The sequence below is a fragment of the Myodes glareolus genome, chromosome 24, assembly GCF_982192425.1.
Source record: "Myodes glareolus chromosome 24, mMyoGla1.1, whole genome shotgun sequence".
NCBI lineage: Eukaryota > Metazoa > Chordata > Mammalia > Rodentia > Cricetidae > Myodes > Myodes glareolus.
Genome location: NC_142049.1, coordinates 50,318,238 through 50,344,343, shown reverse-complemented (window position 1 = coordinate 50,344,343; position 26,106 = coordinate 50,318,238). Strand labels below are relative to the sequence as shown.

Sequence of the window (26,106 nt, the reverse complement as noted above, 5' to 3'; positions counted from 1 at the left end):
TTAATCCCTAATCCTGCCCCATCCACCTTTTGGGATTAACTCACGGGGCCCCACCCCGCCAAAGTTCCAGAAGCCTCCTACTCATTCCTCAAACACCATCCCTTCCTCCTTCCTCTTCCTCCACCCTATCTCGTCCCAGCTTGCCCCCCCCCCCCCCGCCAGCCCTGTTCCTCTCCACCCGCCCTGCCATGCACTCCCTCACCTCATCAATTGCTTCTCAAAGGCAGCCTACTTCCAGCACTTTCCCAGACTCAACCTCAGCCCCACAGGCTCAGGGCACTAGACATTCTGTTAGCCAGGCACCTACACGGTGTGTGTCTTGGGAAGAGGGTGATGAACATATGTAGTCATCACCTTGAATTTAGGAAGGAACAAGGCTGGAGGTGAGACTCCCGCTGACAGTGCTGGCGTTAATGTTAAGACTTGGCTGGGGTTGCCGCTGGTGAAGGGACTGGCCTTCAGGGACAGGCTGGGTGGGGGTGGTCCCTAGGGTAAAGGTGGGATTTCAAGAGAACTCAGAGATGCCTGTCTGGATGCTGCGGCAGACTGAAAGGTGCAGGTGTTGAGAGCGGAGGTGAGGAAAGCAGGGAGGTGCATGACAAGGGGTATGGAGGGGAGGAGTTTGGGAAGGAAAGTGGGCTTTCCCCTTTTCTGTGGTCCTGCCATAAGAAGGTTCACAGTGGGTTCAACTCGGGCTTGGGCGGGGACAGATCTGGGTCCCAGCTTGTTTCAAAAGCTCCGCCTCCAAGCCGAGGGCCGAGCCCAGGCTGGGGGGTGCCTGTCAACAGCAAGCTGAGCCATTGGGGGTGGAGAGGGGGAGCCAGCACCGGGAAATGGTGCGCGCGCTGGGGGAGGGAGCTCAGGGGTTAAAAGCCATGGGTTGGAGCTGAAGTTTCTAGACAGCTGGCTGTTGAAGTTGGCCACCTGGGCCCCTCCTCAGGTAGGGTCTCTGGGAGGGAGAGGGGCAGAGGCCTGGGGAAGGGGCAGTGCAGCGGGACAAGAGGAGAAAAGAGGAGGGTAAGGGGATACAGGGCAGCTGAGTCAGCGTGAGGAGCAGGTGGAGACAGAAACCTGCAGAGATGCAGGGAGTCTAAGCATGCAGAAAGTCTAGACGCCAGGGAGGAGACCCAGGGTCCGGGACAGACCCAGAGAGGGGAGAATGGGGTCAGAGGAGGGAAAGGAGGGATGGACGAGGGAATGCTGTCTGGACCCAGCTCTTAGAGTGCAGGTTAGAAAGAGGTGACCTTTTGGAAGTGATGGCAGGCGCTGGAGCTCAGAGGAGTGCACGCTGTCCCTCCACCAGCTCTCAGGGTGTCCCACACACACTGCGGATGGAATTACAGAAGGGCAAGATTCGAGGGCCAGGGATTTCAGAGAGAATAGAGCCGTAAAGTTCAAGATTGCAAAGCGCAGAGAATTTCAGTCTCCGGCTTTGCAATACCCACTTCAGCCTCTCGACCCAGGCCCCGCCCACTCTGCCCACCCCAGTCCCGGAGCTATCATGTGGCCCCTAGTGGCTGCCTTCGTTTGTCTGACCGTGGGCTTGTCCGGAGGTGAGTACTCAGGCACAAGGGTGGATGGAGGCAGGGAGGTCATTCATGCCAGTGGTAGGAAGGATCAAGCCACTGGGAAGGGGGGGACTTGCGGGCTCCTCCTCCCACCCCCGCCCTCTCAGGGCCAGGGAGGACACACTGATAACTTCCTGCTAGTCCCTGTGTGACCTGATTTCCTAGCTAGGGTCAGCCCACCAACACCTCTGACTCTAGAGATGCACCAGCTCAGAGAGGCCCCAAGTCTCCCGACTCCCTTGACTCTTTGCAGCACCCCCACCCCCACTACCTCCACCACCTTCTCTATGTCCACCTCCTCCACCACCTTCGCCACCACCACCACCACCACCACCAACTTCATCTCCTCCACCTCCTCCACCACCACCACCTCCTCTCTGTCCACCTCTTCCACCACCTTCGCCACCGCCACCACCACCACCACCACCACCAACTTCATCTCCTCCACCTCCTCCACCACCACCACCACCTCCTCTACCTCCCCCTTCAACACCACCACACATTTTTCAAGACGGACCAAAGAGCAGGAAGCTCAGCAGACCACGGGTTCAAATGTTAACAATGCCACTTTGAGCAAAACTTGAGCCAATGATTGTTTCCTTCTGCAACATCGATTGCTAGGGATAAGAAAAGGAGGGGTGTCCCTGGTGTGATTTTTTTTAAAAAAAAAGGCTCTGAAAATAATGAAATTTTATTATCTTTTTAAACTCATGTCTGTATGAGGGAGGGTGCTGGATACCCCCGAGTGACAGAGGTTATGAGCTGCCATGTGGGTGCTGGGACTTGAATCCAGGTCCTCTGGAAGAGAAGACAGTGCTCTTAACCACTGGGCCATCGTCCCAGCTCCTTATTTTGTATTTTAGTGGCTTTGTATTTTCCTTTTTGAGTCAGTGTCTCTGTCTCCTGCAGACCAGGCTGGTCTCAAACTCACTGCGTAGTTGAGGATGGCCTTGAACTCCTGATCCTCCTGCCTAAACCTTCCCAGCCTTAGGGATGACAAGAGTGTGCCACCAGGCTTTGTTTATGGGGTGTTAGGAGTGGAACCCTGGGCTATGTGTGTACTAGGCACACACCAATTGAGCTACAAACCTAGCCCCTTTCTCTGCCTTCGCAAACACACTCTCTAGAAACCCCGTGTATGCATCATTCATTCATTCACTCAATCATTTATTCTACCAGGGACATGCACCAGGCATTGCATGCACGCTGCCTGTGGCATCCACAGCATATCTGGGGGGACATTATTGAAACAATTATTCAAATAATTAGTTAATAATTAGCTGCTGCTGTGAAGTGAGCCACAATCAGGAGCCTGGATATGTAATGGAGGCTTCCAGAACCCCCCTTCCCCGGGCTTTGTTCTGACTTAAGGGAGGAGGGTCCACAGTACCTAGCACCCTGCACCAGCCTTCCCCTGGAGGTGGGGTGGCTGTTTGGCTTTGGTGTCACACCCAGGATTCACACCCTTGCCCCTCCTGGTGCCTCGCCCTGGGCCAGGAGCCCCACATGCTGCATCTTGTGGAACCCTCCAGATCCCAGTGAGGTATGTGCTCTGCAATTACTCCCAGGTCTCAGGGACAGAAGGATCCTGCCCCAAAGACACTGCCACACCTGAGCTAGGACACTAATCCAGGCTGTCTACCCGGTCCACCATGCCCTGCTCTGGAAGTCCATCGGACTGTCTGACCTTCTAAAGTGCAGCTGCTTTGCTTCATTTTCCTGTTTTTTTCTTTCTATTTACTTTATCTGTTTTATTGACTGATCGTGTGTGTGTGTGTGTGTGTGTGTGTGTGTATGTGTGTGTGTGTGTGTGGTGTGTTTGCACCTGTGCACACATTATTGGCTGGAGATATAGCTTAGGTAGGGGTAGAGTGCTTTTCTGGCATGTTTGAGGCCTTCAGGCCAATCCTGAGAACTGCAGAAGGTTGGAACCTTAGTGCACTGTAGTCTGCTTATATTTAACTAAACATAGGGCCCCATGAGAACTAAGGAAGTCTCTGCCGCTGACCTACATTCCCAGTCTTCTTTTTACTTTTTTATTTTGAGATAGAGTCTACTAAGTTCCTCCGGCCAGCTTGAACTTCTGTACTCTGGGCAGTCCTTAAATTTGCAATCTCCCGGTTAGTCTCCCGAGGATATGAGCTAACAGGCCTGCACCACCAAGCATAGCTTAATTGGCCCTTTTTGTCTTCTGTAAAAATAGTTGCTAAAGATGGTGGACCCTCCAAAATTCAGGTGCTGGAAAGGCTTTGCTCCCTCCTGGTACCAAGAGGGAAGTGATGAGAGTGAGGGCCTACGTCTTACATGGACACATCCAGGGGTAAAAGAGATCTGGACTGTAACTCAGCTTCTGAGTGTGCCATTTATTTATGCACCTTTCATTTGTGAGACAGGGTCTCCACCCAGGCTGTGTAGCCAAGGATGACCTTGAACTTCTTATATCTTCCTGTCTCTACCTCTTAATGTCACCCTTGTCTCACTTTTTGGCCCCACCTAAAGTGACCCTGTATTCCTGCCCTTAACTCTTAACTCCCAGCATGGGCAGGTGGGGACCTGGGCTGTGGGACAAGGGGACTCCCACGGCTTCCTGATGTGTGACGACGCCCACAGCTCCCCACCTGAGGATGCAACTAACAATGCGGCAAAAATAGGAAGAAAAAAAACTATTTTTTTTTTCAGTACTGAGCTCATGCTGGCTTTCCCACTATAAGAAATAAGGTGTGGTCATTGTTTACACAGTGTTTGGCTTTTATTGGCTATTATAAATCATCAGGAGTGATTTAATGGGATGGAATGATGTGCAGAGGTTATATGTGAACACCATGATGCTTTATGTGAAGGGTTTGGACATTCCTGGGTTGTAATGTCTGTAGGGCCCTAGAACCAGTTCTCCACAGGTACAAAGGGCTGACTGTGTTCTTCCTACCCGAGAGGGACGGAACCTGAGGCTGGTCATCTGCAGGATTCTGCAGAGTAAGAAAGCAGTGCACTGGAATCCAGATGTGACCCGCTGACCACAGCTGTGTCTCCATTGTTGTCACATGTCCTAGGTCCGAGGAACAAGACGATTAAACAGCGTGATTCAGATGTCAGCTGTGGAGCTGTCTGTAAGGGTGAAGGGAGAGAGAGGAAAAAGAAGATAGGAGAACAGAGAGAAAGGGAAGGGGGGAGAGAGAGACAGAGATAGAGACAGAGAGATTGAGAGACAGTGAAAAGGGAAGAAAAAGAGTAAGAGAAGAAAGAGGAGAGTGTGTGTGTGTGTGTGTGAATAGACAAGACAGAGAGGGAATTACCAACAAGCCTGAAGAGATGGACAGTTATAGCTTTGATGAGCATCCTTAGAGAAACATGACATGCCTGAGGTCCAGGAGGGGAATCCTTAGACCGGAGGCCCCAGAAGGCTCTACTAAAGAACTAATATACAGGCTTAGCTATCACGGGGAAGTTGGACCCTGTCATGTGCCTCTGGGTGTTCCATCAACCAGCTCAAATGTACTCTGTCTGAACCACATACTTATGCCTGATCATGTGGATAAATAAATAACTGAGATGTGTCTGGCATCCCCAAGGAAGTGAGATTTGGATTTTATTTTAATTGACTTCAAGACCTGCATGTGGCTGTGATGGACATAATGAAACATGTGGGTCTATGATTGGCGTAAGGAAGAAGTACGCAGAAGGAGGAAACAGCAGGCAGAGAGAGGCTCCTGTGTGTTGGGAGAACAAGTGTATGCGGCCAGAGCAGAGTGTCCCAAGGAGAGAGAGGTGGGGATTCCAAGTGACACAGTGTGTGTGTGTGTGTGTGTGTGTGTGTGTGTGTGTGTGTGTGTGTAGGCCAGAGGTCAACATCATTCTCTACCTTATTTTCTGAGACAATCTCTCCAACTGAATCTAGAGCTCTCCAGTTCAGCTGGACCAGCTACCTGTAAACTCCAGAGATCCTCCTGTCTTTGCTCCTCCAGTTCTGAGATTACAGACAACCTGCTGTTCCCCCCAAGATGGTGGCAGGGCCCTGATAAAAGCTGGATATCAGGGAGCTGGAGAGATGGCTGTTCTTGCAGAGGATCGGGTTTGTTTCCCAGAACCCACATGGTAACTTACAACCATTTGTAACTCTGTTTCCAGGGAATCTGACACCCTCTTCTAACACCTTGAGCACCAGGCACATGGTGCACATACCTGCAGGCAAAGCATTCACACACACAAAATAAACAAATATTAAACATTTTAAGCTGGATATTTAGGAGATAAACAGGACTGTTGTGGATAGTGAAGGGATTAAGGGAAGCAAGGGTTGATGCCCAGGTTTGGGCTGAGCATCAAGATGAGAAGGACTGGAAGGAACAGTTTGGGGTGAGAAAGATCAGTTTCCAGACACAAACTTGAAGATATGTATTAGGTGTTTGGGTTGATAGCATTTGAGCTTCCAGCTTCAAAGGTTGGAGTTGGTGATGAGAATTTTGGCATGACCACTTGTAGGTGGCCTATAGAACTGGAAAAGCACCCAGTAAATGTGTTAAAAGGATGGATGATGGATGGATGGATGGATGGATGGATGGATGGATGGATGGATGGATGGGTAAGGTATGGATTGATGGATGGATAGGTGGATGAATGGACTGGTGGTTGGGAGGATGAATAGATGGGCAGGTTGGTGGTTGAATGGATGGATAGAGGAGTAGGGTAGATGGATGGATAGATGGGAGGATTGATAGATGATGGATGGGCAGATGGATGGATGAATAGATGGGTGTGTAGGTAGGTAGATGTGTGAATGGATGGAAGGGTAGATGAGCAGAAGATGGATAGATTAATGGATTGATGGATGGTTGAATATGTAATGCAGGGGTAGATAGACGGACATATGATTGGATGAGTGGATGGACATGTTGACGGATATGTAGATGGTTGGGTGGGTAGATTAGTGAATATATGGGAAGCTAGATATATGGATGGTTAGGTGAATTGATTGATGGATGGGTCAATAGCTGGAAGGACGGGTGAGTGGATGGATGGGTAGGTGGATAGGTAGATGGATTGATGGGTGAATGAACTAATGAATTAGTGGATAGATGATGCCTAGGGAGATACGTAAGTCAATTCTTTCACCTTAAGAAAATGTAGATGGAGAGAAAGTGGACCTCTACTTACTTCTTGGTCACCTTCTTGTTCCATAAGCTGTCTTCTCCGTGCCATTAGACAGTGCAGCACTTCTATAGTACAGGCGAAACGTCTGCCTCACTCATCCCCACTGGATGGAATAAGGCAACTTAGAGGATAGCAAGTGAATCCTCAGTTCTCAATGACCCAAACCAATAATCTGACCCTTTCCCCAAGTCCAGAACCACAGCACTGGCCCTTTCTACTTCCTTAGCCCTATTCTCTAAGTTTCTTTCTTTGACAGGAATCTCCCGGGACTACCCCAAGATTCTCAATGGTACCAATGGAACCAACGGTTTTCTCCCGGGTGGCTACACCTGCCTCCCCCACTCTCAGCCGTGGCAGGCAGCTCTCCTGGTCCGTGGACGGCTTCTCTGTGGAGGTGTTCTTGTTCACCCCAAATGGGTACTCACAGCAGCTCACTGCAGGAAAGAGTATGTGGGGCCTGGAGTGCAGAATGGGAAGAGGCTGGGACTGGGGTGGGGACAGAGGTGGGCTCATCTGTCTCTTTCCCACCACTTCCTGCACCCACAGAGGGTACACAGTTCACCTAGGCAAGCATGCCCTGGGGCGTGTGGAGAATGGCGAGCAGGCAATGGAGGTGGTCCGCTCTATCCCCCATCCTGACTACCAGGTCAGCCCCACCCACTTGAACCACGACCATGATATCATGCTTCTGGAGTTAAAGTCCCCAGTCCAACTCAGCAGTCACATCCGTGCTCTGCCACTCTCCCCGGATGACTGCCTGCCCACTGGCACCTGCTGCCGCGTTTCCGGCTGGGGCACCACCACCAGCCCCCAGGGTAAGTGCCTGCATGGCTGCTGGAGTTCTCGCAGATGGCGGGGGAAACTGGGGCAGCCATAAGCAGGGGAAGTCGGAGGATTCCTTTTATTATATTTGTATTGCTTTGGGGTGTGTGCTGGAGGGAAGGCGCTTAGACCAAAGCCGTCAAAGGGAGATCAGAGAACAAATTGTGGGATTCCTGTCCTTCCTTCCCACCATTTGGGCTGTGGGATCAAATTCAGGTTCTCAGGTTTGACTGCAAGCACTTTTACCCAATGAGCCTTTCCAGTCCCTTTATAAAAATAAGTCTATATAAATGAAGGCATGTATCTCCTTAATATTAATATTACAAATGTAAGATAATCACAAATATATATATATATTGTGTGTGTGTGTGTGTGTGTGTGTGTGTGTTTGGTTTTTAAGACAAAGTCTTACTATGTAGCCCTGACAGTCCTAGAACTCAAAGAGATCCACCTGGCTCTGCCTCCCAAGTTCTGGGATAACATATGCATTTTATATATGTATACACACACACACACACACACACACACACACACACACACACACTTTATTTTATTTTTAATTCAGTGAGTTCGTCTGTGTGGGTTTGTGCATATGAGTGCAGTGCCCACAAAGGCCAGAAGAGGGTACAGGGTTCCCCTAGAGCTGGAGCTCAAGCAATTGCCTGACATGGGAGCTGAGAATCAAACTCTGGTCCCCTGGAAGAGCAGCAAGTGCTCTTAATCTCAGAGCCATCTCTCCAGACTCAGAATAATAATTATATAAAAGCTGGGCCTGGTGACACCGACCTATAATACCAGTCATCTAGGGACCTGTGTCAGGAGGATCACAAGTTCAGGGTCAGCCTAAGCTACAGAGAAGTCGGCCTGGGCTACACAGAGAATTCTGCCTCAAAAAATTCTTTTTAAAAAAGTAAAATAGGGCTGACCAGAGGACTCAGTGAATAAGGGTGCTTGCCAACACCCGAATTCAACCCCCCGCATGGTAGAAGGAGAGGACTGACTCCCCAAAGTTGTCCCCTGACTCCTCACGCCTATTTTAGCATACTACACAGGCACACAACATATTTTTTTAATTTAAATTAAATTAAAAGGGCTGGGGTATGGCGTAGAGAGTGCATCTTGCATCAGTCCCAAGCACTGAAAATTAAAGGTTATGTGATAATGTTTGCTATGTAATATCTCATACTTTATTATATACATTAAGAAATAAATATTTATAATCTACATATTTTAAATTTTATAATACATTAGTTAAGTATATCTTATGGAGATGGATGAACTATAAAAAGTGTATCTTTAGGTATGTTTTATACATGTGACTAGCATACAGCATAACATGTCAGCAGACGTCTCCACGGCAATCCCTGGCTTGCTCCCATCTCTTTTCTGCCTCTCTCTCCCCCTCACATTCCCCTCCCCCAGCACCTGGTCTCTCACTTCCCACCACTCCTTGCTTCCTACCCACCTTGAGTTCTTTTTCCACTTTTCCATTTTCACACACATGTGGTGTGCATGTATGCGCATTTGCTTGTGTTGGGGCACACGTGTGTGTGAGTGCATGTGGAGTCTCGAGACTGATGTTGGGAACCATCCTTGATTATTCTTCCACCTTATTCACTGAGGCAGGGTCTCTCCATCATACCCCAAGCCTACCGTCATGACTGGCCTTGCTAACCAGTTTGCTTTGGGGGAATCCCCTGACTCTTCTAAGGCTGAAATTACAGGCAGGCCACCATGCCCACTCCCAACATTTACATAAGTTCTAAGGATCTAAACTCATGTTTGCATGGAAAGTACTAGGGTACCTCCCCACTGCCATACCTTCAGGCCTCTTATCTCTCCCCATCCCTGTTGCCCTGCCCAGCCGTCCCTTCCTCCCCTCCTTTTATCCTCATTTGTTTCCCATGTCTGTCCATATTTTTGTCTCTTTACTACTTTCTGCCTCATCCTTCCCTCCATCTTACTTATCCCTTCTCAATTTCCTGCCCACTCTGACTCTTTAACATCCAGGACAAGCCTCCTCAGATGGTCTCTCTCCTCCCCAGTGAATTACCCTAAAACCCTGCAGTGTGCCAACATTGAACTGCGCTCAGACGAGGAGTGCCGACAGGTGTATCCAGGAAAGATCACTGCTAACATGCTTTGTGCTGGTACCAAAGAAGGCGGGAAGGACTCTTGTGAGGTGAGATACGGAGAGTGATGGAAGCGTGCAGTCCAGCCTTCCAATTCTCCGTCCCTCTGATCTCCATCTCCCTGACTCTGTACCTCTCTTGTTCTCCATCTCCCTGACTCTCCATCTCCCTGACTCTCCATCTCCCTGACTCTCCATCCCTCTGATCTCCAGCTCCCTGATTCTCCATCCGTCTGACTCTCCATCCCTCTGATCTCCATCTCCCTGACTCTCCATCCCTCTGATCTCCATCTCCCTGACTCTCCATCCCTCTGATCTCCAGTTCCCTGATTCTCCATCCGTCTAACTCTCCATCCCTCTGATCTCCATCTCCCTGACTCTCCATCCCTCTGACTCTCCATCCCTCTGACTCTCCATCCCTCTGACTCTCCATCTCCCTGACTCTCCATCTCCCTGACTCTCCATCCCTCTGACTCTCCATCCCTCTGACTCTCCATCTCCCTGACTCTCCATCCCTCTGATCTCCATCTCCCTGACTCTCCATCCCTCTGATCTCCATCTCCCTGACTCTCCATCCCTCTGATCTCCATCTCCCTGACTCTCCGTCTCCCTGACTCTCCATCCCTCTGATCTCCATCTCCCTGACTTTTCACATCTGTCTCTCTCCACCTTTCACTCTTCTCCCCACATCTCCTCCATCTCTACCTTCTAGACAGACGTATCAAGAGCCCTTCTTTCTCTTCCCCGACCCAGGGTGATTCAGGGGGCCCATTGGTTTGCAACGGCAAACTCTATGGCATCATCTCATGGGGAGATTTTCCATGTGGACAGCCCAACCGACCTGGTGTCTACACACGAGTCTCAAAATATCTGCGTTGGATCTGGGAGACAATCAGAAACACTCCGAAGCAGAGATGGACAAGGGGCAGACAATAAAACTGGGTTAATTTGCCTGCCTCCCTCCCCCACTGTGCCTATCTCACGGTGTGCTCCTCCCTTTTCTGTCCCCTGTGCCCTAAGTGTCCCTTTGGAGCCATGTGCTCACATTCACTACCAGCCACATCCCCTCTACTAGCCTTGAAACGCCTCATTAACTAGAGTACCCCAACTCAAATGCCATCTGAGTCCACAGCTCCATCATCACGGCTTCCATAAACTGGAGTTTATGCCTGTGTATCCCAACTCTGTCTATCCTATTCAGGCCACTCATGAGCATTCTTAGATAGACCTTCCCTGACAGCTTCTTGGATCCCTCAAAATATTTACCCTCTGACAACACTGTGTGTTTTATATTCAAGAAGGTTCTAGATTCCTTACATTCTGAAAGTTTCTCTTGTCCAGAGTCCTCTGCCCCGACCACATCCTATGCTCTTCAAGATGACTCATCACAACTACTCTAGACCCTCTTCATAACTCACTCCTGCTCCGACATCCCAACGCAAACTACATCCCACATTCTATTCCTTCTCCGATATCTCTACACGAACTACATCCCACATTCTATTCCTGCTCTGACATCCCCACACAAACTACATCCCACATTCTATCCCTGCTCCGACATCCCTACACAAACTACATCCCACAATCTATCCCTGCTCCAACATCCTGACACAAACTACATCCCACATTCTATTCCTGCTCCGACATCCCGACACAAGCTACATCCCACATTCTATTCCTGCTCCAACATTCCAACATAAACTACATTCCACAATCTATTCCTGCTCCGACATCCTGACACAAGCTACATCCCACATTCTATTCCTGCTCCAACATCCCTATGCAAACTACATCCCACATTCTACTCCTGCTCCGACATCCCACATTCTATTCCCTGCTCCGACATCCCGACACAAGCTACATCCCACATTCTATTCCTGCTCCGACATCCAGACACAAACTACATCCCACAGTCTATTCCCTGCTCCGACATCCCGATGCAAGCTACATCCCACATTCTGCAAGGCCCAGCCCCTGTCAGCTCTGCCCCTCTCTGAGTCATTGCCACCACAAATCAACAGCTCTCTGTTCCCTGCAGTTACAGGAGCCAAAGGTCTCATCACCCCACGAGTCTCCTTTCATCTCACCCATCCTTATTCAGCAGTCCTTGTTTTCATATCTTTGCCTATGACCCTGCATCTGCTTAATGCTAATCCCTGCTTTTGAATAAGTCATAAAGCCTGAAACTTCTTTGCTTCCTTTTTTTGTTTTGTTTTGTTTTGTTTTACATGAGACATGGTCTTGCTTGGCAGCCTGAGCTGGTCTGGAATCCTCCTGACCATCCTCCTGCCTCACCCTGCAGAGTGTGAGTATGACAGGTGTGTGCCACCCACACCCAGCTCTCTGCTCTCTTGCCTTTAAAATGGGTTCATAATTTACCTTGAGTGCCTTCTCACAAGGGTAGATTCTGAGCCACAAGAGAGAGCAAGCATTTTCTAGAACGGGAGGTGCTCTTGAATGTGCTAACACACATCCGTTTTCCCAGCACTTGAGAGATTGAGGCAGGAGGATGATGTTTGAAGCCATCCTGAACTACAAAGCAAAATCCTGTCTCAAACAATAATGGCAGAGGCCAGTGAGATGGCTCAGCATTAAAGGCCTGACAACCTGAGTTCAAGTCTCCATGCTATATGTGATGGGAAGAGAGAACAAACTTCTACAAGTTGTCCTCTAACTTCAACACAGGTGTCCTGGTGCACACCCATCACACACGCACACACACACACACACACACACACACACACACCACATGCACGCACACATGAATTTAAAAGAGAGGCTAGAGAGATTGCTCACCGGTTAAGAGCAAGAGGACCCAAGTTCTAGCACCCACATGGTAGTTCACATTGACTTATCCCAAGTTCTAAGGGATCCAACAGGTAGATACATGATACACAAACATGCAAGCAGGCATATATATCCATAAACCCAAAATAAATTTAATTTAAAAAGATAGCCTGACATAGTGATTCATGCCTTTAATTTTAGTTCTTAGAAGCCAGAGGCAGTCAGATCTCTGTGAGCTTGAGGACAGTCAGGGCTACAAAGTGAGACTTTGTCTCAAAAAAAAGTTAAAGAAGATAATGGACAGTAATAATTATGATGTTAAGTTGACTTTTGAAAAGTCCCTAGAAAACCTGTTGTGTGTTAAGGATTGTATTAGTTTCCAGAGGAATCAGCCACCTGCTTCAAGGCTGAAATTCTTCTCTGCAGCACAAGGGAGGCAAAAGGCTGAGTGGCCAATAATAGCTGGTGTAACCAAACAGGAGTGGCCAGTCTGTGGGGGAGAAGACTCCAGGCTGTGGCTTTGAATACCATCTGACACCCAGCCGAAAAACTGTCCCGCTACCCAAGTGTTGTGGTGATAGCTATGAGCTCACAAAGTATGGCATTCTCCAAAGGATAAGGACAGGGCTTTCATTCTGGAATCAGGGGAAGGCTGGTTCAAATGAGATGAGTTGAGACCTTCTCAGGGTAGGTAACATGGGGGTAAAGATTCCACATATAAAAGGAACTGGTTTTTTAAAAAGATTTATTTTATATTTCTGTTTCTCTGTGTATGTGTGCTTGAGTGCAATGACCACAAGTACCATTAGAGGGCAGTGGATCCCTTCGAGCTGAAGTTGCGGGCAATTGTGGTGCTGGGAACAGAACTCTGTTCTGCAAGAGTGCTGGGGCATCTTGCCAGCCCCCTGGGGGGGGGTTTATAGAGTGCGGGGAGTATATCTCTGGGAAAATCCTAGAATTCAGCAGTTCTAGACCAAGAGATGACAGTGTGACTCTGGAGCAATGGTGCAGGGCAGGGACATAGGACGTTGTGGTATGTATATTTTGTATGTTTTGGCTTTCATTTCCTTTTGTGAGGTAGGTTTTTACCACATAGCTCGGAATGGCCTTGGAGTAACTTATGTGGCCCTTGAACTTGAAGCAGTCCTTCTGACTCAGCCTGCCAAGCGCTTGGATTACAAACGTGTGCCACCATACCCGGTTTGCATTTTGTCTTATCTTGTCTGTGATTCCTGCTTCATGGGACCTAAAACCCTAAAGTGTTTACCCCATCATCCTTGGTTCCTGAAGATGTCCTCTAATAGTTGCAACACAGAGAAAAAAAATCCACTTACAAGTCCTTTCAAATGCACTATCTAAGACAGGGTCTTATGTAGCCTAGGCCGACCTCAAACTTGCCATGCAGCAGGACTGAGCTGTCCTGTAGGCACGTCTGGAGGCAAGTGTCTGGATAACATTAGTTGATATGGGAAGATTCAGGTCTGGGTTTTGGACTGTGTGAAAGAGGAAACAGTGAGCTGAGAGCAGACATGCATGCTTTTTCTTACTGCTGTGGACTGTGCATGCGGCCAGTTGCCTCAAGCTCCTGCCCTGACAGCCCCAGAATGATCGCCTGTAAACCTGGAATTGTGAGCTGAATAAACTCTTCCTCTGAATGACTCTTGTGTTGTTTCTCTTTCTATGTATCCCTGGCTGTCCTGAAACTCACTCTGTAGACCAGGCTGGCCTTTCCCTCCCAAGTGCTGGGATTAGAGGTGTGCCACCACACCTTACTTTAAAGTTGTTTTGTTGGGATACTTTGTCACATGGAACTAGGACATGAAAATATATTTGGGGGTAAAGAGAACCAGGAACGGGGATGAGAGAAAAAATGTGACCTAAGAACAATTGAGGAACGTAAAATGTCAAAATGTCATAATGAATTTGTTCTTTTGTACAATAAATATAAGCTGATAATAAAATATCCTTTGTAATAATTCAGTAAGTGTAGTGTTTCCCTGAACCTCATGAGCTGTTCTAACAAGTCAGGAGTGGGCGGTAAACTTGAGAAACTAACACAGAACTCCTTTATGACCCAAGTGTACCACTGCTGGGCATTTGCTAAAGTACTAAAGTTAGCAGACCACAAAAGTCCATGTGTGTAAACAGAGTCCTGGTTAATTTTCATGCCAACTTGCAACAACTTGGAATCATCTGAGAAGAGAGCCTCAGGCAAGGCGTTGTCTCTATCCGGTTGGCTTCTGGACCTGTCTCTGTGACGTGGGAGGTCCTTCTGTATATGTGTTGATTTATTGGTTGATGAATAAAGTCGAAGGCTTAGCGGAGTAAAGTCAAGTGGAAAATCCAAACAGAGGTATAGAGAGAGCAGGCAGAGTCAAGAAGATGCCATGTAGCTGCCGAAGGAAACAGACACCAGGCCAGAACCTTACTGGGAGGCCGCAGTCTTGTGGTGATACATAGATGGATAGAAATGGATTAATTTAAGTCATAAAAGATAGTCAGGAATATGCTTGGGCTATTGACCAAACAGTGTTGTAATTAATATAGTTTCTATGTGATTATTTGGGTCTGGGCAGGTGGGAAACCAAGGCACAGTCTCCTTTTACATTCCTGAGGGATTGTCCGGATGGTTAACTGATGTATAAGTTAACTTATGATGCATAAGATAACTGATCCCACTGTGGACAGCATCAGTCCCTAAGCAGAGAAAGCTAGATGCTTTTGACTGTGGATGTGATGTCATTAGCAACTGTAACCTGAAGTTACAAGCCAGATAAACGCTGTCTTTTTGATGCTGCTTTTGGCCAAGGCATTTGTCACAGTAACCGGAACAAAGCTAGAACATCCAGTTTGTAGTCACACGGTCAACAACCTGGAGCTGGCAACTGGTGTGAGCTGACGGAAGATGCCCTGTGGTTCTCATGCTGTTTCCAGGCAAACGTGTATTGTCAACTTGACAACGTCTAGAAATGCCTTGGAGAAAACCCTTCAGGCACATCTGTGAGGTTTCTAGACTAGGTTATCTGAGGTGAGAGAACCCACCCTAAACATGGGCGGCACCGCTCCAGAGGCTGGGGTTCCCTCCTGAATACAAGGTGAAAATGAGCTGAGAAAGTATTCACCCCCTTCTGACTGCAAACACAGGGTGACCAGGTATCTCAGCTGCCTGCTGCCGTGACAGTTATACCCCGACAGTGGCCTTTGTCACAGCAATGCCAAAGATAACTAATATGACATTAGAGCACTAGACCATGGCACCCACTGCAGAACTGGCTGGGGAGAGATTATTATGTCTTCTGTATTGATTATCATTGAGTAAGCATGGCACTACATGCATGGCCATGCATCCCAACTGGGACGACAGGCAGTAAAGAAACCACAGACACATTGTAGTGTTTGAATGAGAATGGTTCCCATAGACTCACACATTTGAATGTTTGGTCCCCAGTTAGGGGAACTGTTTAGGAAGGAGTAGGAGGTGTGAACTTGTTGGGTGTGTCACTGAGAGTGGGCTTTAAGGTTTTAAAACCCAGGCCCCACCTGCAGATCATGAAGTAAGCTCTCTGCTCTTGCCCCAGCACCATGCTTGCCTGCCGGTTATCAGACTTCCCGCCATGATGGTCATGGACCCGCCCTCTGAAACTGTAAGCAAGCCCCCAGTTAAATGCTTTCTTATAAACATTTCCTTGGCCACAGCAATAAAACAGTAATTAAGACACACACACACAGAAAAGCTGGGATTGGTGGGGCACGGTGCACTCTGGTGGAGACTCAGAAACAACAGTAAGCCAGATAACTCAGTGAGTTTGTTTTATAATTCTGAATTGAGGAAGTGGGTTTAACATATACAGCTGAACCAGAAGGCAAGTTTAGCTAAACTCAGTAGGGAGGTCTTGGTATGGGAGCTGTCTCGGGCTATAAAAACCCAGGGAGAAAGACACCATTGCCATTCTCTGTACACACTGCCAGCATCCACACAAGGACCGAGGGGAAGCACTGTCATTTCTCTGAGCACACATTTCTCTGGACACACTGCCAGCATCCACACAAGGACCAAGGGGAAGCATTGTCATTTCTCTGAGCACACATTTCTCTGGACACACTGTCAGCATCCACACAAGGACCGAGGGGAAGCATTGTCATTTCTCTGAGCCTGACCTGGGGAAGGGTCCAAGGCATTAGGGCCCTCGACACGGCTGTGCTCATGTCTCCAGCACACATTCACTCAGGACTTCATCCACTCCCCACACACACGTGTAAGAGGGAGAGTGTCTGCTTTTGTCTATACTCAGCAGAAGGTTGGAGTTCTTCTTAATCCATGAGGCCAGATACCGAAGATGTTTTTAGGCGGCACTAGGAACACTGAGGAGACACTGAGGGGTCATGAGAGACTCTTCCCTGAGGTCCAGCACCATTCTGGGTGCTAAGAGAGGGGCAAGGGCTGTTGAAAACACAGATGAGTGAGCAGACTTCTGTCGTGTCAGGCTGGGCAAGAGGACAACTTTGGGCCAGGCAGGAGCCGAAGGGGATTAGGGGACATGATGATGTACACCTGCAATAGTGTACACCTGCAATGGTGCACACCTGCAAATAGTGTACACCTGCAATGGTGCAAGCCTGCAATGGTGCACACTTGCAATGCTTTCAACACAGAGTGCTGATGCAGAAGGATTCAAGGAAAAACTTTTAAAACCTCTTAAAAGAGAGAAAGTTTTTCAGGGGGTAGAGTGGTTAATAACCGAGGACCCAGATTCAGTCCCCAGCACCTTTAGTGGGTGGCTCCCGACTGTCTGTAACTCCAGTTCCAAGTGATCTTGCATTCTCTTCTGGTCTCTGATGGCACACACATGATTTGCAGGCAAACATGCATACACACAGAATAAAAATAAATCTGGGGGAAAGCTCTGCAGAGCTAGAGCAGTGACTCCTCTTCCATGGCTGATGGCAGAAGATACAAAATAATCCCACAGATTATATATAATAAAGGGTTATTTATTTAGAGAAGACTTGCAGATCACTGTCCTAAATCACAATCCTCTGCATGAGTGGGAAACAGAAACAGAGTCCAGAAGCTGGAAGTGAGAGCTGTAAGCAAGAGAGCAAGCGCAGGCTTTACAGCTGCATTTATAGTGTAAGAGACCACACCCAAGTGGGCCGGTATTTAAAAGGCTAATGGCTGAAGAAGCAGAAGGAGCTCCCACAACCTCCCCCTTTTGTTGAAATAAGAGCGTTCCAAACCCAATACAAAACTATGTACACTAGAAACAGATATCAAGTATAAGATTAGAATTAATGTGGGTCCTATGGATCGCATGTGTGAGGAGAGTTCCTCAGAGAACTCAGAAATGAAGAAGACCTTGACTCCATGAAGGCAGCACCCAGGATCCGTGATACCCCAGAAGACACAGTGCTGGAAGCCGCAGCCAGTGGCCAGCACCCCGGATCCGTGATGCCCCAGAAGACACAGTGCTGGAAGCCGCAGCCAGTGGCCAGCACCCCGGATCTGTGATGCCCCAGAAGACACAGTGCTGGAAGCCGCAGCCGTGGATCCGTGATACCCCAGAAGACATCGTGCTGGAAGCCACAGCCACGGATCCGTGATGCCCCAGAAGACACAGTGCTGGAAGCCACACCCCGGATCCGTGATACCCCAGAAAACATCGTGCTGGAAGCCGCAGCCAGTGGCCAGCACCCCGGATCCGTGATACCCCAGAAGACATCGTGCTGGAAGCCACACCCCGGATCCGTGGTACCCCAGAAGACATCGTGCTGGAAGCCGCAGCCAGTGGCCTGGCGTTCCATCCCACCCGAGATCTGCTGGCATCGGGGGACGTAGATGGGGACATGTTCATCTTCTCATACTTTTGTCAGGAGGGAGAAATCAAGGAACTCTGGTCCTCAGGACACCACCTCAAGTCCTGCAGAACTATAGTCTTCTCAGAGGATGGGCAGAAGCTTGTTACTGTCTCTAAGGACAAAGCAATCCACGTATTAGATGTCGAACAAGGACAGTAGGAAAGACGAATTTCCAAGGCTCACAGTGCCCCCATTAACAGTCTGCTGCTTGCGGATGAGAATGTTCTAATCATTGGGACCAGCAGAAAGAGGTCCCTCCGGCAGCGTGAGGAGTACATTGCTGACATGGCTCTAGACCCAGCCAAGAAGCTGCTGCTGACAGCCAGTGGGAATGACTGCCTTGGTGTCTTCAACATCAAGAGACGCCAATTTGAGTTACTCTCAGAGCCTCAGTAAGGCGACCTAACCTCTGTCACCCTTATGAAATATGGGAAGAAGGTGGCCTGTGGGTCTAGTGAAGGTACCATCTACCTCTTCAGTTGGAATGGTTTTAGGGCTACAAGTGACCGCTTTGCCCTGAGGGTGGGCAGAGTCCATTGACTGCATGGTTCCAGTCACTGAGAACCTGCTGTGCACTGGCTCCACTGATGGGACCATCAGGGCTGAGAGCAGATGGAGAGGATGCCAAGGCTCCAGAGGAGGTGATGAAGAACTGCGGTGATGACAGTGACTGAGGGCACGAGGACAATGTCAGGACAAGGAGCCGCATTTTCTGGGACAGCCCTGAAGAGATTTGTGTTTTGATGCTGTAGACTTGAACCTACAATCTTGAGCATAAGCTTAGCTCTACCACTGAGTGACACCCCAAGTCCCCAGATAGGAATTCCCAACACTCTATTGTATGAACTCATAGCCCCAAAGTGGTGAAGCATTTGCTCACCCTACTATTGTAAAACAAACTGTTATGGCAAGACAGTACAGACAGACATGTGTATACCAACCAGGGGTTTAATATAAATACAACCAATATAGAAAAAAGAAAACCATGTAAGCCCAAATCAGTAACAAGTGGTGGAAGGGCCTTCAGCTCAAATAAAAACAAAGATTCATAGAAAAAAAGATTAGAATTACAATCAGCATAAACAGTATTAAGCAAGGAACATATGCTAAATGTTTTAATAAATATTCTATCCTAAGGAGTCTAAGTCTTGTATTGGAAATGGCTTGGCTACATCATAAGAGAATGGTAACTATGACTATCTAATCTTCAACCCCTGAGAAGGGAGATAATATCACTTGAGTAGGCAGGAAGTGCACTCAAGCAGCTTCCAAAATGTGCGGTAGATGACAGAGACAAATTACTGCCTAAGCAATCACCCAAAGTCTTACTTGCAATGTTGAAACAACCAACTTTGGCTAAGGCCTAATCAACAGAATGGTGCCCAATGTGCGGACAACTACATTCACATAAAACCTTAGAGAGCCTGGGAAGTAATTCTAGATACAAAATAACAGTGTTTAGCATGGCTTCTTCACAGTAGCACTTTCTTGGGTGGGCTCTGCTTGCTAGAGGTAAGCGTTCTCATTTAAGAGAGGCTTCCTGACTCAGCTTTAGCTGCAAAACCTTGCAGTTCTTTTAAGAGGTCCTTACCCCCCCCCCAAAAAAAAACCACACTTAAATTGTGTTGATGAAAAGCTGACTGCATATTTTTTGGTGGTGGCAGGGACCTTGAAATGCCATAGAACTGTGACAATAAACATGGCTCCAGCCAACACCTCTGCCATGAGGCTAGACTCCCAGAAAGTGGATCCAACCATAAAAGTCATGGCTTTCATCCGAGCCACATCGCTTAGCAAATTAAAGACTCATGTAGTCAGAAAAAGAGAGATATACAGTAAAGATAGATTCAAAGATGAAGAAAACCTCAAAACAGTTTACAGTGTGTTAAAAATATCTGTAGGCTTGGGAGAGAAAAGAAAAAAAAGATAAAGTCCTTAAAATAAAAAAGAAAGAAAGTAGTTGAGTGTGGTGGCACAAATCTTTAATCCCAACACTTAGGAGGCAGAGGCTGACAGATCTCTGTGAGTTCAAGGAGTTCCAGGACAGCCAAAGATACACAGAGAAACCCTGTCTCAAAAAGTAAAAAATTAATAATAAAAAGATATAGAGGTTAAAATAAAGCCACATAAGGATGAAAAATACACAGAGAGTCTGGATACTGTATGCTATTATGTTCTCTTTGAATTGTTTGAGTGCTGAGGAAGGTGCAACAGCTGCTAAAAGATATTTGTTTATAAATGCTGCTGAATTAATCCAAGATAGGTATTTTGAAAATACCCTGACTTCAAATTGAAGTCAAAAGGTATGTTGCTTTGGAGAAAAGGTTTTGCTTTTGTTTCCATGGGAAATGAAAGGCTGTGGATTCATTCAGGGTTAAGAAAAATCAGGTTTGATCAAGAAAGACCCCCTGAGAAATCTCCAATCTGAGGGAGATGGCCCAGATGTCTGAGTTCTACATCCAGAACAGATTCAAGACTGCTGACTCAGATGATCAAGTCTCACAGAATTTTTCATTCAGGACTTGACCATAATTCTAAATCTTCTTTAGGTCCCTGTATAAGATTATCAGCACCCCAAATCAGCAGGAAGTAACCTGGAAAACTATGCCCACATTCCCAAAAAGTGGACTATGAGTATTTTCCTGTGTTTAGAATGTTGGTTACAAGTTGTTATGGATAATGGTCAGAAGAAAAGCTAAACAAAGTATATTAGATTCAGAGTTCTTGTTTTGTTTTTTTTAAAAAAAGAAAAATTGGGGAGTGCTGTGGGACAATGGTCTTTTATCCTGTTACTTGTATTATTTTTAGTAAAACACTAATTGGCCAGTAGCCAGGCAGGAAGTAGAGGCATGACAACTAGAATTCAGGGAAGAGGGAAGTTTCAGTCTGCAGTCATCACCCAGACACAGAGAAAGTCAGATGTGACTGCCTCGCCGAATAAGGTACCAAGCCACGTGGCTACACAGACAAGAATAATGGGCTAATACAAAATGTAAGAATTAGTTAATAAGAAAAGCCTGAGCTACTAGGCCAACCAGTTTATAATTAATGTCGATCTGTGTGTTCCTTTGGGACTGAGCAACTGAAGGACCGGTGGGACAGAAACCTCTGTCAACACATGATGAAGTGTTTGCTGTACAAAACCAGGCATCGAGACGAGAATTTGATGATGAAAACCATGTGAAAATGCCAAGATGGGGTGTACCTGAAGTCCCAGAGCTGGGCAGGCAGCATCAGGAGAAGCATCAGGAGAAGCCAGAAAGCCTAAAGGAATTGGTGAGCAATGACCCTGTCTGAAGAACTAAGGTGGAGAGTGATTGAGAAAGACACTGTGCACCTCTGGCCTCCACCCCCCCAAGCATCCCCCCACGCACCCCCCACACCACACACACACACACACACACACTCATCCCCCACATCCTCACATGCTCCCACATGCAACCCCACACACAATGCACCCCATACACATACCCTCCACCTCCCCACATGCCTCCACATACAACCCCTACACAATGTACCACACACATAAGCACCCCCACATATGTACCCCACATGCACCCCACACACACATGCACCCCGTACACACATGCACTCCACACACATGTATCCCGCCACAGGCACCACACACACGCACCCCCCACCCTCCACACACATGCCCCCACATACAACCAACACACATGCACCCCACACATGCACCCTCCACACATGCACCCCATACACACATGTACCCCCCCACATGCACATGTACCACACACACACATGCACCACACACATACACACACACACACACATACACATGTGCCTCGCACAGGCACCACACACACATATCCCCCACACCTCCCACACACATGCCCCCCACATAAAACCCCCACACATGCACCCCACACACACATGCACCCCCCCACACACATGCACAACACACATACGCACCCCCCCACAGGCACCACACACATGTATCCCTCCACACATGCAGCCCCATGCACACTTCCATGCCCCCTACGCACCCACATCCACACCCACCCCCAAATGCACTCCCCACATGCACCCCTCCACACATGTACACACACACATGCACCCCCACACATGCACACATGCACAGGACATACACTCTATAAGACATATAAAAAGCTCTGCTGTAATAGCAGTAAAACTGAACAATACAATCAGTTGTGATCTTCATAGTGGTGTTCTAGCAGAACCTCCCTGAACATCAAATAAGCAAATATTGAGCCTTGCCCAAGCAGGAAACTAGGGCTAGGCTCCTGAAGGCCGCACTGGTTTTGCCTACTGATCAAGCATATGCTTCCACATGTCTCTGTCGGAAGACAACGTATTTCATCTATTTGTCGTCTGTTCACATAGACCCAGAAGCTCACCTGACATGTCTGCCTCTCTGCTGCTCCCACAGGCTTCTCACTCTTAAGGGTATTGTACAGCACTCCACAGTGTGGCTGTGAAGCATTCTCAACAGTGGAAGCGTGAAAGTGTGTAGTGCTGCAGTCTTGATGCTTGGGAGACTGAGACAGGGGGATCCTGGCTTTGAGCCAGACCTCTGTAAAACAGTGAGACCCTCTGTCCAAACAAACAAACAAACAAACTAGAGCCAAAGAAACATCTTAGTGTACAAAGTCACCCTGCCAGATAGTGGAAGGAGAGAACCGACTCTCTCAGGTGGCCTCGGATCTCTGCATTCATGCCCCGCCCCCAACTCACACACTGATTAATCAAGTATCTCTTTAAAACAGGACTAGAGAATGTGGTCATGCAAGCACAAGGGCCTAAGCTCAGATCTCCATACTTACGTAAAAAGACAGGAAGTAGAACATACCTGCAACTCCAGTGAGACGGGAGGATCCCAGGGGCTGCTGGCCAGTCACTTTAACGACTCGTCAAACTAGGTTTGCCGAGAGACCCTGTCCCGGAAGACACGGTCGACAGAACCTAAGAGTCTAGAGGTTATCCTCTGGCCCAAACATGCACACACCAAGGGAAGTGCTCCCCCACGCTGTAGCACACACATTTACACACATACATGCAAATACACACTTATAACCATGCAAACACAAACACACATACATGAATACACATGAACACATACACACAGAGAAACCAGCATACTCTTCAATACACAGCACATTCTTGAGTCAGAGGCAATGAGTTATTTAAATATTACTTAAATCCCAAAGGCTATTGAGAGCGATCTGTCGATTCTGTGCAAATACTGTACCATTTTACATAAGTGACTCTGCAGGGAATGAAGCGGGCCACGGAAGATTGCTGCTCGGTGACTGGCTCCCCGTGGCTTGCTCAGCCTGCTTCTTATTGACCCAGGACCACCTGAGCAGGGGTGGCACCCTGCGGTGGGCTGGGCCTCCCACATCAATCACTAATTAAGAAACTGCTCCACAGACTTGCACACAGGTCAATTTGAGGGAAGCAGTTTTTTCAACTGAGGTTCTTCTCTCAAGTAGTTCTAGCTTGTGTCAAGTTGACAAAAAGAGGAGCCAGGACACTCATGTAGCCCAGGCTGGCCTCAGACTTGCTATGTCGTTGAGGATAATTGAACTTCTGATCCTCTCTCCTTTTCTTTCCAAGTTCTGGGATCACAGGCCCACACCACACACCACACACCATGTTCATGCAATGCTGGGTTGAGCCCCGGTGCTTTTAGATGACAGGAAAACATGTTACCAACTAAGCTACATCCCCTGCCCACATCTTAATTAAAGAAAAAAAAAAACAGACATAGTAGGTAAAGATACACAGTCGTGAAGATAAGAAGTCAAGGCCAATAAAAACAATACCGCGGGAGACACACTAATGAAGATGATTGTGAAAGATATACAGTGATAAAGGCAGTATCAAATAAAGATAAAAGGCAATCATATAAAGAAAAACAAGATTTTAGCACTATCACTAAAGAAAAAAACGCCGGCAGCTAACCCTGAACAAAGGCGTATGTCTTTGCTCTTGTTTGAGAGGGAGCCTCCACTGCTAGTGTTTCCAGGCTGGTCTCCAATTCCCGAGCTCTGGTTGGCCACCTGCTTTGGTCTCCGGCATAGCCAGGACTACAGGTGCACACCACCACACCCGGCTGTAGACATTTTTTTTAATTGGTAAAAACTAATAGCAGAGATTTCTGAGGGTTGCTGGGAGGATTAGCCGGCCTATTACGGTGTGGAAAGCACAGAGAACGCCTTGCGCAGAGTGTGTGTTTAGTAAGCGGTAGCTGTCATCATTATTGTTATTGTAGCAGTTGCCCTTATGGATTTAATTGCCATGATGCCAGTGTCTCCAAGGTTCCAGGGCCAGAGCCAGCAGCCGTGAGTGACAGCTGGGGATTTGAGCAAGTAGGAGGCAGCCGCCCAAATCCTTGTGAACAGAAAATAAGGACATAGCTGAGTTGGAGAGACAGCCAGGTGGCAGGCTTCCTCCTCCTACCTCCTCCCGAGTTTCACAGACAGCTAGCCTCATCTTCCTGTTTTGCCCAAGGGAGTTTTAATAACAAAGGAAGCCTGTGCAGGGGAGAATGGAATCTACAGAGAGTTTTCAAAGAGGCAGGGGGGAAGAGAAACTGGAAAGGACTTCCTCCCCGACTGGAACGGCTTTGTCAAAAGGTAGCTGCACATCCTGGCAGGCATCCAACTCCTACGGCATGAGAAGCCCTTCTAGTTTCTCTCCCAAGGGTGAGGTGCCATGACCCTGTTTTACCGAAGGCTAGACCTAGAACAAGAAAGATTCAGCCCAGGTTCATCCAGGTTAATGGAGTCACATTCTAGAACATATTTTAGCCTGAAAAGATAGTCAAGAGAGGGGGCAGAGAGGAGAGACAAAAGAGTGGGTTCATGTCTCCAGTTTAAGAAAAGATGAGGAAAACATTCAGCTTGTAGGAGACTTGAGGTGACCATGAGGGCTCTCAGGGTCAGAGCCTGGGTCCTAGGAGTACTAGTTATAGAGAAAATGAAGTTATAGAGAAAGCAGGAAAGGGATCCACTGTGGGGAGAGGGGCAAAAGGACGTCAGGGCTCATGCCTCCCAGTCCTGATGTGAAGTAGGGGCCACGAGGTACCCATAGCTGAGCAGTCCCAACCAAGCTGTGCTCCTGAAATCAGTGTGTGGGGAGATGGCTCAGTCAGAGTTCCATCTCCAGAACCCATGTGAAAGGCCTTTGGGTGGTGATACATGTGTAACCCCAGGACTGAGGAGGTGGGGCCGATCCCTGGATCCCCAGGTGCTCTGACTGGCTGTCTTCAAAAGGATGAGAGCTCTATCTCAAAACCAAACAGGCAAACAAAACACCAAGGCGAATGCTCTCCAGGGCGAATGCTCTCCAGGGCGAATGCTCCCCAGGGCTACCCTCTAACCACCATATGGATATGAACACCTGCATACACAGTCCATTTGTATACACAGGTGCGGTGCGTGCACGCACAATTCAAAATGTAAGTCTCTTGAGCACTGATTGGTCTTACTGAGGACAAGGGTTCAGTTCCCAGTGCAGACATGGTGGCTCACAACTGCCTATAACTCCAATTCTAGGGGATCTGATGCTCTTTTCTTTGTTTTGTTTTGGAAACAGGGTTTCTCTGTGTTGCCCTGACTGTCCTGGAACTGGCTATGTAGACCAGGCTGGACTTGAACTCAGAGATCTGCCTGTCTCTGCCTCCCAAGTGCTGGGATTAAAAGTGTACTATACCACCACCCAGCTCTGACCTCTGAGGGCACCAGACATTCAGACACATAGGCACAACACCCATACAAATAAAATAGAAATAATTAAGTTTTTTTGTAATCT

At 48.0% G+C, this 26,106-nt stretch overlaps 1 protein-coding gene and 1 pseudogene across 4 annotated transcripts; both read left to right on the top strand.

Moving 5' to 3' along the window:
- The first annotated feature begins 555 nt into the window (after positions 1–555).
- Klk13 (kallikrein related peptidase 13) lies at positions 556–11,867 on the top strand. 4 transcript variants are annotated; one of them, XM_087901266.1, is made up of 6 exons: positions 556–574; positions 1,464–1,553; positions 6,973–7,162; positions 7,263–7,531; positions 9,584–9,720; positions 10,423–11,867. In XM_087901266.1, the coding sequence occupies exons 2-6, from the start codon at positions 1,502–1,504 to the stop codon at positions 10,603–10,605; spliced, it is 831 nt and encodes a 276-aa protein (XP_087757392.1). In that variant the 5' UTR covers positions 556–574; positions 1,464–1,501; the 3' UTR covers positions 10,606–11,867. The 4 variants fall into 4 exon arrangements, with proteins under 4 accessions (XP_087757392.1, XP_087757393.1, XP_087757390.1 ...); XM_087901267.1 differs by lacking the exon at positions 556–574 and adding an exon at positions 813–940 and having other exon boundaries at positions 1,304–1,553; XM_087901264.1 differs by lacking the exon at positions 556–574 and adding an exon at positions 818–940.
- Positions 11,868–18,105: 6,238 nt separating this feature from the next.
- Positions 18,106–19,820, top strand: LOC125402958 (WD repeat-containing protein 55 pseudogene; annotated as a pseudogene).
- The last annotated feature ends 6,286 nt before the right edge of the window (positions 19,821–26,106 follow it).